Source organism: Podarcis cretensis (genome assembly GCF_951804945.1).
Source record: "Podarcis cretensis genome assembly, chromosome: 10".
NCBI lineage: Eukaryota > Metazoa > Chordata > Lepidosauria > Squamata > Lacertidae > Podarcis > Podarcis cretensis.
Window position 1 is genome coordinate 71,896,054 of NC_137179.1, and position 12,514 is coordinate 71,908,567.

Genomic DNA, 12,514 nt, shown 5'->3' on the forward strand with positions numbered 1-12,514 from the left:
GTCTGCTGGGAACAACTCTGGCCTCCACTGCATTATTCTGGCTCTACTCAAACCTGCATTGAATGGAGACTTTCTTGCACTGCATCATCCTCAGTGACTTGCTATCCAATATTCCTATAAAAAGGTGGGGGACCAGTGTGGGGAGAGATCTTCCTCCGCCATGGTGCCAGAAGCAGTGAGGGAGAGAATTGGGGCTAACGGCCTAGAAGAAAGGTGGAGGAAAGCAAAAAAAACCCCTCAGGATTAAGCATTTTAATATTCAGGGTATTTATTGAAAGTTTGGCTGTTTAAAGTGATCAATAAACAAGTTAGGGGAGAAAGGTGGTTTCCATTGATTTCTGAGCATTTGAAGTCAAAGACACCAGAAACACTAAAACATGCCTCAGTGCATATTATATGCAAACAGTGGGCAAGATTTACAGTAATCTTTCTGCATTGTTTCTTGATTAAGTAAAGATTATTCACTCCATCATGAGGCCTTCAGTTTCACAGACTGGAACCAGGTTTGACTTTTGAGATGAACTGTGCCATTTTCTGTCTCTGCTTTAATATATTTTCCTTGTTTATCCTGTTGATTCATATGGCCTAAATGGACAAAAGAAAAATTATGGTAGTTAATTTCACAAATTGATTCTGGGACCTTTTTCTAAGCAGATTCATTTTCACCTTCATGGAAATTTTTACTGGAATAAATCATGGCATTTCCTGCTGCTTGGTTTCTTCCTTGACATCATACCATGACTCATCGCAGAAAAGTCTCAGCAGAATAGATTTGGGGAAGAATAATGTGTCTTTGCATTATGTTGATTTTAAATCAAGCCTACTGATAGTCCATGATTATAGAAACATGTTTTTCCCAATGCAAACCCTGTGGATGCAGAAAGCTAGCTCTTAAATTCAGGTTGTCACAATTCCTAGTTTGGGACTCAGTCTCTGTTGCTGGCCAGAAGCTGAGTACAGCTGCAGCAGGCTGAATGAATCACTTTCTTGCCACTCCATGCAAACTAGAATCCATGGACTTCTATGTTTTAATCTTATCTTCCAAGGCTAAGCTATGCTCCAAAATCTATTTTCAGCCTCTGGATTTAGAAAACAAAGCAGAACTGTATTTCAGAGGTAACCTGGGTAAGCCTCCAAAAGATGAAAATGAACGAGTAGCTAAGTTGGAAGGATATTATGTGCATAAAACAATTTAGCGCCTTTGTTTGAACTCAGATGATTTATAGGAAAGCATTTAGTTTAGGCATCTGTTCCTTCCCCTAGGAATATTCTGTTGAAATTAGTCATATCTCATAAGTGCAAACTACAGTGGACTGTCCTTGGAGGAAGTAAAAGTTAGCATACCTCTCACAGGAAAAATGGCCAAAATTAATTACTTAAGTCACAAAATGTACAACTAAAAACAGTATAAGGATGCCTACTGTATTTGAAGCAATACTGACCTTTTTCCTGATGGATTTAAGGTTTTCTCTGTCGCTATATAAACCAGGTGCCAGCGACAGAGTCTCATAGTGTACAGAACACTTCTCAAACTCACGACTGTTCGTTTTATTTTTACACCTGAAGGTCTATTTCCTCTTTAAAATTCAACACAATTTATGTACTCAGGACCTGGCTCTCTCCATCCAAAACACACGGTAAATGAAAAACGCATAGCTTTCTAGAAAGGCCTTCTTTCAGCTGTGGCCGTTTAGCATCTACACTTGAGTTATTAGATTCTACGTGTTTTGGAGTCACTTCAAGAATTTAATCCACAAGAGAAAAGGCAACAGGCTCTGGTGAAGACTGAAACCCTTCTTAAGTGGTAACGTATTATTGCCTCCTTTATGTTACATTAATACCACATCATTTTTATGCTGGGTTCAGAGTCCAGAGCGCCATTAATTTGCACTTGGATGCAGAGGAGAGCAAGAAGAAGACGGGAAAGTGCACAGGGACTCTACTGAGCTCCAATGCCAATCCCTCTGTGGTGGTGCAGGATCATGCTCCAGGTCGAGTAGTGGTAGCCTCCAGATGAGCTGAACTACAACTCCCATGATGCATCTCCATTTGCCATGCTACCTGGTGCTAATGAGATCGGGAGTCCAATAACATCTGGAAGGCACCCACACTGGCTAGTCCTACCCCAAGTATAAATGTGTAAAGAGATCTAGTGCATGTGAGATCTCTGAAGAAGCTGAGCTACTATTACATACACATTTCAAGCGCTGTTGCCCTTCAAGAGCACGAGAATCCTGGTGATACCAAAACCAACATCTGGACCCCTTATTCAGTCATCTATGCTATAAGCACACAGTTGCCATATTTTGTATCTCTGTGTCCTGTAGTGCCAAATTTTGTGCTAGATATGGCACTAAGACTGGCACCAGCCATATAATGGGTGAATATAAATCACCAGCTTATCAAGTGGTTAATGTGCGAAAGTTTGCTTGCTTCTTGAATGTGTGCTATCAAGTGTGGCAAAGTGCATCCATACAGACCACTATGGCCAGATTATTTCTATTCTAATGTTGTTGCTTCACTCCTAGTCACTCGGCTGTTATTGAAGGAAGACCTCTTCCTCAATACACTGCTGAAGTGTTATTTTGCTTTGTCATTTGGAGGAATAAATGATTCATCTGTTCTCACAGTCTTAAAAGTTTATTCAAAGAAGTCTATAAAGCATTTCCTGCTTTCTTTGAATTTATTCTCTTTTTCTTAGGAAAAACATCTACCTGTTTCAAAAAGTGCCTTTAGGTCTTTGATGCCATTACGATCTATAATGCTCACACCTCACCTAGCCCCCTCATCGCCAAGGTATGGCTACATTTTCTCAATAATAATTTTTAAAACCCTAAAGCACACTACAGTAATCTGACCAACCTGGTACCCTCCTATCACTGTGAGCTGGAACAAGACCCCACACTTTTTTCTTTCTCTATTTCCGCCCAGTGTATTCAAACAGTAAATGACCATCTTAGTATGGAATAAAAATCATGAATGTTATATATTAAAATACCTTATTAAAAGGCCTTATCACCTGATAAACCACCCAGCCTTTAGCAAGCATTAGAATCCACACCACAGTGGGTTGTGTGTGGAAAGCTCACCATGCTTTGATCAATACTGATGGCCAAAAAATCCTAGGGTTGGAAAACATTCCCACTGCAATGGGTCTGTGAAATGCCTGAAACAGGTACAGCAGATCATACTATGGGATGTTTATACAACTAGTGGAGTTTAAAGGTCCATTTCTAACACGACTAAAATGTGAGTCATTTTGCAAAACAAACTATTTAGCAATATGGCTGCTGCATGCTTGCTGGGTTCTGATGATAGACTGGCTAGACTCTCCATCTTTGAAAATGCCTTGGCTCACCTCCTGTTTTCTTTGGAATATATGAGCAGGGTGCTAAATATAGATGGGGGAATCTATTTTTTTAATTTGCAGTTACTACAGCACAGAGATTTATAGGGGAGCATTAAAAATGTTGTAAATTGCTTCTTTGCTTGTTCTGCCCACTCCAAATGTAGCTGCCAAGCTTGTAATTTACACAGCCTGACTCCATATTAATAAATGGAGTCTAAGATATATAGCATCTTTGCCCCAGATCTTTTGGGGGGAAGAATGCTGCATGCCCTGGCTAGCTTCTTGCAGTTGTGTCTGGGAAGCCTCTTTGCTCAACTGTCCTAAGGGTCTTCTCCTGCGGCTGGTTTATTTTTACGTTTGCTACGTTCATTTTCCAAAACAAAGTTTTTCTTTGTTGATATGAAGGCTGCAGAATACTTAGCTGCACTTCAGGGTCATCCTTCGAAAACCAAGAGTAGGCAAAGTTGCTCCCTTGCTCTTAACAGGGACATTCCTTCTCAGTGACACAAAGGGTCGAGATATTTTAATCATCACAACTTGTGCAAATATAATGGGCTTCATCAGAAACACCAGAGGTGGAGAACTCACTCCACGATCCTTTAAATGAAATTGTGAGGAAAATCCCACAGGAACTTGTGTTAATATGGAAGCAAAATTACTCGGCTGGAAAACATAATACATATAGAAGTTAAAGGCTGGTGGGAAATAGCTGAGTCATGTAAAAGCTGCTGAAGACTTGCCTTGACATAAACATGCTTTTTCTTTTATTCAATTAGATAAATATATCAAATGTATTAAGTGATCAACCTTTGATCCAACAAGTTAATAATACAATGAGAATGATTTTGCCTGAAATGACATTGCCTGAAATATTAAAATGCTGTCTCTATAGACCACTTCATATGCAACTCTAAGTCATAGTTCAGTGCTGTGTAGACAACCCACAGCAAGCCACGGGCTCCCACACTTCCCCATTCCCTTTCACATGCCACAGGAGACTGAAAGCTACTACTTCCAGTTTTAAATTAACCAAAGTTCCCTGTTACATCTGAACGCAGCAACTGCTGGATAGCTTAAACTGTTGTCCATTCAAAGAAAGAGAGATCAATCGTGGTTTATATTCCTGGCTTGCTCACTAAATATAGTGAAGGATGACGAAGAATTAATTAAATTAAATTAAAATTAATTTAAAATCCAGCAGATCCTTGGCTGCTACCACCATTGTTTCACCCTGTTTTGCGGCCTCCAGTAGTTTCACAGAAGACAACTGTTTCACATAGTTCACAATTTGTAGTATTCCACTAAGTACAGTTCATTGACTCAGTTTCCAACTGGTGAGCCACTAAAATGTTTTCCCTACAAAGTTCTGCAAGTTTTATTTTTACTTCAGTTCTCCTTCCCACATACTGGGATTATCTTGTGTAGTTAAGAAGAGCATGGCTTGCTTCTGAACCAATGAAGCAAGCAAATTTGTGTTTCAATGAAAAGTTACAAACATGGGCATGCATTTATTACATCTATTCTAACTTGCAGCAGAGAAAAGCCTGGACGAGAACAACAAAATTAGTTTCAATCTCTTCCATCAACCTAAATGGCTTCTTAAATAAGAAGGTCTTTGATAGGCTAGGATAGAGAGGCAATGATGTAAGAAGAAAACAGGCTAGGTGGGCTTCCCTAACATTGATTCTTCGTCAGGTATCCTTTCTGACTCTCCTATGACCTCAGATAATTGTGTATTGGGCTGTGTCTGTGTATATTTGTGTCATCAAAGGCTGTTTAAATTAGAGGAACAAAACAAGTGTGTAGCTTGGAAGTGCAGTTTGGAGCAGCCTCCTCTGTTATGCTTTGACTGTCCAAGCAAAACTGGTGCCAGCCCTTGGATATATAAAGGCCCTTGATGTGGTGCATGGATATGACGAAGCAAAACCCAAACGAGCATTCTTGACTCAATGGTAACAAATCACTCTTTCCTGCAGTTTGCCAGGGAACAAGTTATTGGACTGCTAACAAAAGGAAATAACCTATACCAGTAATTTGAAGGGGAAAACCCAGAGTATCAAAAGGATGTTTGTCCGTAGGACTTGAAAACTGTACTGAAGGTGCATATAATATTATTTTATTGTGTTTGACTGAAAATAACTGAGGTTTATAAAAGTAAATCAACCTTCCATGTCTCCCATGTATTCTTCGCCTATAGCAAGCAAGGCAAACTTTGGATTTATGCTAGCATTCCTTTTGTTTCTAAAGTGCTACATCAGCAAAGGGTATTGAGAAGCACAGTAATTACATCTGGCAAGTCTAAACCAGAACTTATCTATTCTTTCCTTCTTCCCAGCAGAAAAAAATCAATCACCCCCAAGATACACATCATTTGAGCCATTCTCCAAGGAGCCACTTATTTGTGAAGCAAGCTCTTAGTTCAGAAGACGAAAATAGAGACAATGTGCAGCTCTCTCTGAGAATTTTCCATTTAGCAAAGTAGGGTAGCTCCCCCCCCCCACTGAATCTCATGATGTTTTGTGCAGTTCAAGCATGAATTTATGCTCTCTGTACTTAGAATTGTCCATCACAGTCCCGGTAAAGATATCCCATGACTAAAAGCTCTAGCGTAGACAACAAGATTGCTTCTCCCCACCACATCCCTCCTCCTAGGTTAACCCCACTTAAGCATTTCCTAGGCAATGGTGTTAGCTACAGTTTAGGCTAAAAATGATGGGCAGAAATCTGGTACAAACATAATTTGCACCCATGGAAAGGGTTGCAAACCTGACTGCATACACTTAATTAACAGAGTAATTTGATTGATACATAAAAGCAAAGTTTTATGGGGAGAGCGTCTACAAGACAAGACTCACCTGTAACTGTAATGCGGTCCTCCCTAAAGGCATTCTGAGTCTCCTGTAACTGGATCTCTGGGCTCACCTCAACCTTGCTCCCAGATAACTGCAGATAAGCTTGAAGAGTTGCAGGCACCTTGACAGTAATGGAGCCTATTATACACAAGAACAAAAGGATTTGTGTTAAGACAATTCAAGGTGACAGGCATAAGCCACTTTGGGTCAGAGAAACTCCCCCCCCCAAATAATAATAATAATAATAATAATAATAATAATTAAACAGAGTTCCATGAGAAATGTGGGCTTGCTGTTTTTACCCAGCAAAAGGAAAGCAATATGGCAGCTCCAGATCTTTTGGACTCCAGAGCCCTGTTTGGATCTTCCCCAGCCAGTATAGCCAATGGTCAGGAACGATGGGAGCTGGAGTCCACAACAAATGGAGGGCAAAATTGGATGCCCCTGTTCCAAAGCGATGTGCTGGCTGCTTTTGTCAACATATTGGTATGCTGCCTTTCCATAGTTAAAACCATGCTCAAGGCAGCTTACAACATGGAAATCTTTATGTAATTGCCAACAAAACGGAAGCAGTCATAAACAAGAAATAAAACACATCAAAAACTACACGAACAATCTGAACCATTTCTACGCAAATCATAACATCTAAAAATTAAAGGTGCAAATAATTAATAGCAACAAGACCCCCTAAGCAATCCCCTGCCCAAGAGTCTGTTCAACATCCTCAGCTTTCGTAGCTGGAGTCAGTCATGGCTCCTCCCTCCCCAGGCCAGGTGGGAAAAGACCTGCAAGGCAGTGAGCCGGCCCCCCCAGGACTCACAGCCAAGATGGTGCCGGGCCTCTTCAGCAGCCTCAGCTTTTGTAGCTGGAGTCAGGCAAGCAAGCGGGCAGAGCTCCACCCTCCTAGGCCAGGTGGAAAGTGGCTACTAAAGCAGGGATCACGTCTTCCAGGACTCACAGCCCATATTGGACAACAAATCTTGACTCTATACTGGTTTGTGTGTGCGAAGTCTGGATGTTGCAGTGAACACCTAAGAAGTTATCAGGATGATGATCCTCATGCCACCTCTGCTTTTTCTTGTTGGAAAGGGTTACTCTCTTCATACTTTATCGGGAAGCCCTGATTGAGCTCTACAGTTTGAGAGGGAGGTTAACTTCATTTCTGCCATAGTAATTTAAGTGACTCACTCAGCACAAATGTAAAAAAAGAACGAGAGAGAGCAGAAATCATATTTTCCACAGAGCCACAAAGTTAAAGTGCAAATTTCAAGAACTTTGCATATTGGTTATTTACACATAAAGCTACATTTAGTTTGGAGCCAAATCCCATTGAAATCAGAAGAACTTGCTGTTGAGTAAAAGTGCTTCAGCTGTAAAAGCTTCACATACAAAATTACTATTTACTAACCTTCCTGAGATTTCAGATCCACTTCCCCCTTTTGATTGATAATGTAAACATCTATCTCCCCATGATGTGTAGAAGCTTTCAGGAATCCTTCAGAGGAATCTGAAGAACAAAAGAATGAAAATATTTTGAGCTGTGTGAGTTCCAATGAAATAGTATGTATATTTTGTGAGTCCCATATTAAAAGACTGTTTCTGAAATGTTTGCTCCTAGGGCGAAAGCAGTGCCGTGGAGTTTTTGTGGGGGAAGAGAGAAGAAGGGACACAATGTTCTCTCTATATTTAAACTTTTAATAGATAGTTTGAGACTCACTGAACATCTAACATAGAAAGAACATCTGCAGTTGTTCAGAGATGGTAACACAGCTTAGTTCTTCTCAAAATGTTCATGATAACCACGTAGATATTTTTCATCAGACATTTTCATTTTTCCTCCTCTAGGAAAACAAGAAGGGTTCACCAAAAGCAAAATGATGGATGTATGGGTGATTCTAAAAGGAGCATGTTTTCGAAGGGTACAAAGATAACAAACCTAACATTGTTTTCTAAACTGTCTCTGCGTGCTATCCAGGCTTTTGATGAATGTTTCCCCCTACATACATACACTGAAAGAAAAGCTTGCATTTAAAAGTTGTTCAAAAGCTAATTTGCACAAACTCTAGGGAACAAAAGTTGCTTGTTATTTTTTGTAAAAAAAAATCTAAACCCCCACACTATGATATTAAGAGAGTTTCAGAATACATCTGAAGCTGAACCCAGAAACTAAACAACAGGAAATGCTCTAAAAATCTTTGCAGATTAAGGCTGAATTGCCAGTATTTTTCCCCAACATGTACTTATTTTATCCAAAGGATTTATTAACAAGGAACAGAAAAAGTCATGGTGGTTTGAAAGCTAAATCTCAGAGATAACCACGCAACTAGACAAAAAAAGGAAGAGCTATTTGAAAGAGTTTTTTAACTAGTGGAAACCAAAAGCTTGATTCAGGTTTGTTCCTCAGGTTTCCAGGGTTTGTCCTGTAGCAATGATAAATGCATTTAACTTGTTCATAGTTTTTCTTTTAACAAAGCTCTTGGGCCATGTATGTGACAGATCACCCCTCCCAGAAAAAGAGCAAGAAGGCTATTATAGCCTGTGTTTGCTACACATACATCAATGTGGACCACATCCAGGTGCACATGGAGGAAACTGATCCAAGTGGAGTTTAGGCCCAGTTTTTGGCACAGAAACTGCCCTGGTTGCCTCGGGAGAGAGGCAATGTATCCCTGCTAATCCTTCTTGACCTCTCAGTGGTTTGAGATACCATCGACCATGATATCCTTCTGGAGCATATCCAAGTTGGGTGTGGGTAGCACCGCTTTGTGGTGGTTCTGATCCTACTTGGATAGTCATTTCCAGGGTGATGCTTGGGGTTCCTCAGAGTTCAATATTATCCCCCATGCTGCTTAACATCTACTTGAAAACACTGAGTGGGGTAATCCAGAGTTTTGGAGTGCACTGTTATCAGCCATATGTTGATGGGACACAGCTCTATCTCTCCTTTACATCTGCAGGTATGGCGGCTGGCAATTGTGCCAGACCGTTGTCTTGCCTCCGTAAATGGACTGGATGAGAGTCAACAAACGGAAGCTCAACCCAGATAAAAATGAGGCACTGTTAGTGGATAGTTTGCTTGAACAGATGGATGGGAGGTGGCCTGCTCTTGATGGGGTAACACTCCCTCTGAAGGAGCAGGTATGCAACTTGGGGGTACTCCTGGATCCATTGCTGTCACTTGAGCCTCAGGTGGCTTTGGTGGTGCAGAGTGCCTTCCAGCAGTTTCAGCTACTGTTGTCTATCCTCTGGCAGCCTCTAGGCTAGATTACTGCAACATGTTATATGTGGGGCTGCTTCTGAATATGGTTCAGAAACTTCAGCTGGTGCTGAACTTAGTGGCCAGGCTGCTCACTGAGGCAAGATGGTTTGAGCATGTAGCACCAATCCTGGCTCAACTGCACTGGCTGCTAAGCAGTTCCTGGGCCCAATTCAAAGTGTTGGCTGTAAAGCTTTAAATGGCTTTACATACCTCAAGGACTGCCTTTCCCTATATGAACTGAGCCAGACCCTGTGATCACCATTTGAGGCCTTTCTTTGTGTGCCGCCTGCATAAAGGGAGATATATAAATTGAATTAACACCACCACCACTGTGCCCCCCCCCCCCGTGACCACTTTTGTCATGATAATCTCTCATCATGTCTATCATTTGGTCTTTGAGAACCAGCGTGGTGTAGTGGTTAAGAGTGGTGGACTCGTAATCTGGTGAACTGGGTTCGCTTCCCTACTCCTCCACATGCAGCTGCTGGGTGACCTTGGGCCAGTCACACTTCTCTGAAGTCTCTCACCCCACAGAGTGTTTGTTGTGGGGGAGGAAGGGAAAGGAGAATGTTAGCCGCTTTGAGACTCCTTAAAGGGAGTGAAAGGCGGGATATCAAATCCAAACTCTTCTTCTTCTTCTTCTTGGAATTAGGCTTGAAAGCTCGCGGCACCAAATATTCCATTTTTTATTCCCGACCAACTTCTGCTGCCACTGTAGAAGTCGGCAACGGATGTTTGGACTGTATCACTGCATCGGCCATTTCAGAGTAGGATCCTGGCCTTGTATGTCCACTGTTATGAAGTACCCCTAAAATCCAGCTTTTGCTAGAATTACAGGAGCCTGCACCTAAGAAGGGAAGTTCTATTTTGACCTGCAGAGGCAAGGAAAGACCCTCCATTACTAGCAACTCAGGTAAGGTATGTTCAAGCAAGCAGAGTTTCAGCACCTCTTGCATAATCCGCCAACTGCCACCTCTTTTCACTGTAAATCTTTGCCATGTCAAAAGTAAACAAAAGAGCATCGGACTCCTTCTGGAAGCATTAAGCCAACATGTGATCACCCAATGTGTCACTCCTTGCTTCTTCCCTAAATGCCTAATGAAGAAGTTACAGGAGGCAGAGATGAGGCAGGCTGCCGAAGAATCCAGGGAGTCTCTCCCTCTTGCTGCGACCAGCTCCCCTCTCCCTGGTCTCCCAGAACACGCAGAGAAATGAAGAGGGAGAAACAACAAGAGGCAAGATGATGAAGCCTCAGGCTACTGGGGAAGGAGAGCGGTGGGAAGGAAGGGACCTTCAGTCCTTGCAACTGCCTTGTTGGCAGAGTTGCTGGGATAACTATGACTGAGCTGTTTTGTTCTTTGAATAAAGAATTAACTTCACTGACATCAGGTGCTTTATTGTTTTATTGCTGACTCCAGCTCCTGACACCATGCAAACTCCCTTCCACCTCTGATCTTGTCCTTTTCTCTCTAAATCAAGTGGTCCAAGCCTCCTTGTTTTACCACCTTTACCCCTTCAGCCAACACTTGTCACTCTCTTGTTTCCCTGCCCAGTTTTACTGCATCCTAGTTCTTCCATGTGTTTTCAGGCATGCTTTAGAACCGTGAGCTCAGATAATTAGTTTTAACTTGCTTATTCACTGTTAGCTCTTTTGGCTTCAAGTTACAAGAGATTCCGACCAAACATCAGGAAGAACTTTCTGAAAGTAAGAGCTGTTCGTCAGTGGAACAGACTTCCTTGGAGTAGTGGACTCTCCTTCCTTGGAGGTTTCTAAGCAGAGGTTGGATGGTCATCTGTCATGGATGCTTTAGGTGAGATTCTTGCATTGCAAGAGTTTGAACTAGATGTCCTTTGGGGTCCCTTCCAACTCTACAATTCTATGAAACTTAACCTGTTGTTAGTGTACAGTTTAGGAAGGTCTGTATCAATTCACATCTCTTCACGTATATTCAATATGTATGCTAATTCCCTTTTGATATATTAGAATTACCTTTGATGTCATAGTTTACTCTTGGAGTGTGGTCAGCTCTCCGTGTCAAAAGATCCTATAAAAGTGTCCGGGTTCCATGTAGAATTGCAGCCTTGAATGCATTCAGAAAGGCACTCTGTTCTTAACTGATGCACTGGAAGTTGCTCACACAATTTCATGCGCTTCCAGTTCCAGGGGTACATGACAACACAGCTGGATGATATGCCAAGGAATGTGAATGAAATAAGGGAACACAATCTCTTCCTGAGAATAAAAGCAGAGCTGCCAACTCAGGTCATTTGAAAAAGTGACAGCATCTTTTTGGCTTTGAAAAATGGTAAACAACCAATGATGAGAAGACAGCTTCAAAAGTGGCCTTGTCCCACCCAGCCCAAAAGGAGTTTTGATACGTCAGCCTGTGAGAGAGACTGGAACGCAGCCACTCTGGTTCATTGGTTGAAAAAAACAACGGGATTTGGGGTTGGGGTTTTTTAGTCAGTATCTGTAGAAAACATAGAAGGAGCTTAAATGGAGTAGCCAGATTACTGAAGGTGGCTGTTGCTGTGCAAAACTTTGAAATACGCTCAGGCCTTGATAAATGATGAATTAAGTCAGAAAATGACTGCGTTCCCAGTCTTCAGATGAATAGGGCGTCTCCCATCTGGAATGCTGCTGGGAGCGTTTCCTAAAGCTGGCCAACTACATTTCCAGGACAGGAATTTAAATTAGAATACATTTATAAAGTCAGCATTTGGGATGTACAGCTTCTTACAGGTGTTATCAGAGAACCCGGAACAAAAGAGGGACGGGAAATATGCAATCTCGGTTTCCTTTCCTTGTCCTGTCCCGGAGATTCATTGTGGACACAGAGGATCCAATATATTCGAAAGATCAAAGATACTATCAACCCAGTCCTGGGACAACGCATGTGGAAGTTTTACATCCACAGTTTTAGCCACACTGCAGCCCAAACCTGCCTTATGTGGGCTGCAGCCTCTCACCAGCTGCCACAGTGATGCTCATATCACCTTGCTGGCACAAGCCTTCCCCACCCACCTGTTGAACATGCAGGTATGGAGCTTGCC

General features: G+C 41.8%; 1 protein-coding gene across 1 annotated transcript in view; it reads right to left on the bottom strand.

Moving 5' to 3' along the window:
- Window positions 1–237: 237 nt before the first annotated feature.
- The window catches only part of FAM185A (family with sequence similarity 185 member A), a 37,582-nt gene continuing 25,305 nt past the window's right edge, over window positions 238–12,514 (bottom strand). Inside the window, exons 7-9 of the mRNA XM_079993712.1 lie at window positions 7,610–7,708; window positions 6,205–6,339; window positions 238–585 (exon numbers count right to left, since the gene is read on the bottom strand). Of these exons, the coding sequence (XP_079849838.1) occupies window positions 470–585; window positions 6,205–6,339; window positions 7,610–7,708 (350 nt within the window). The 3' untranslated portion in view covers window positions 238–469. The remainder of the gene's footprint in view (window positions 586–6,204; window positions 6,340–7,609; window positions 7,709–12,514) is intronic.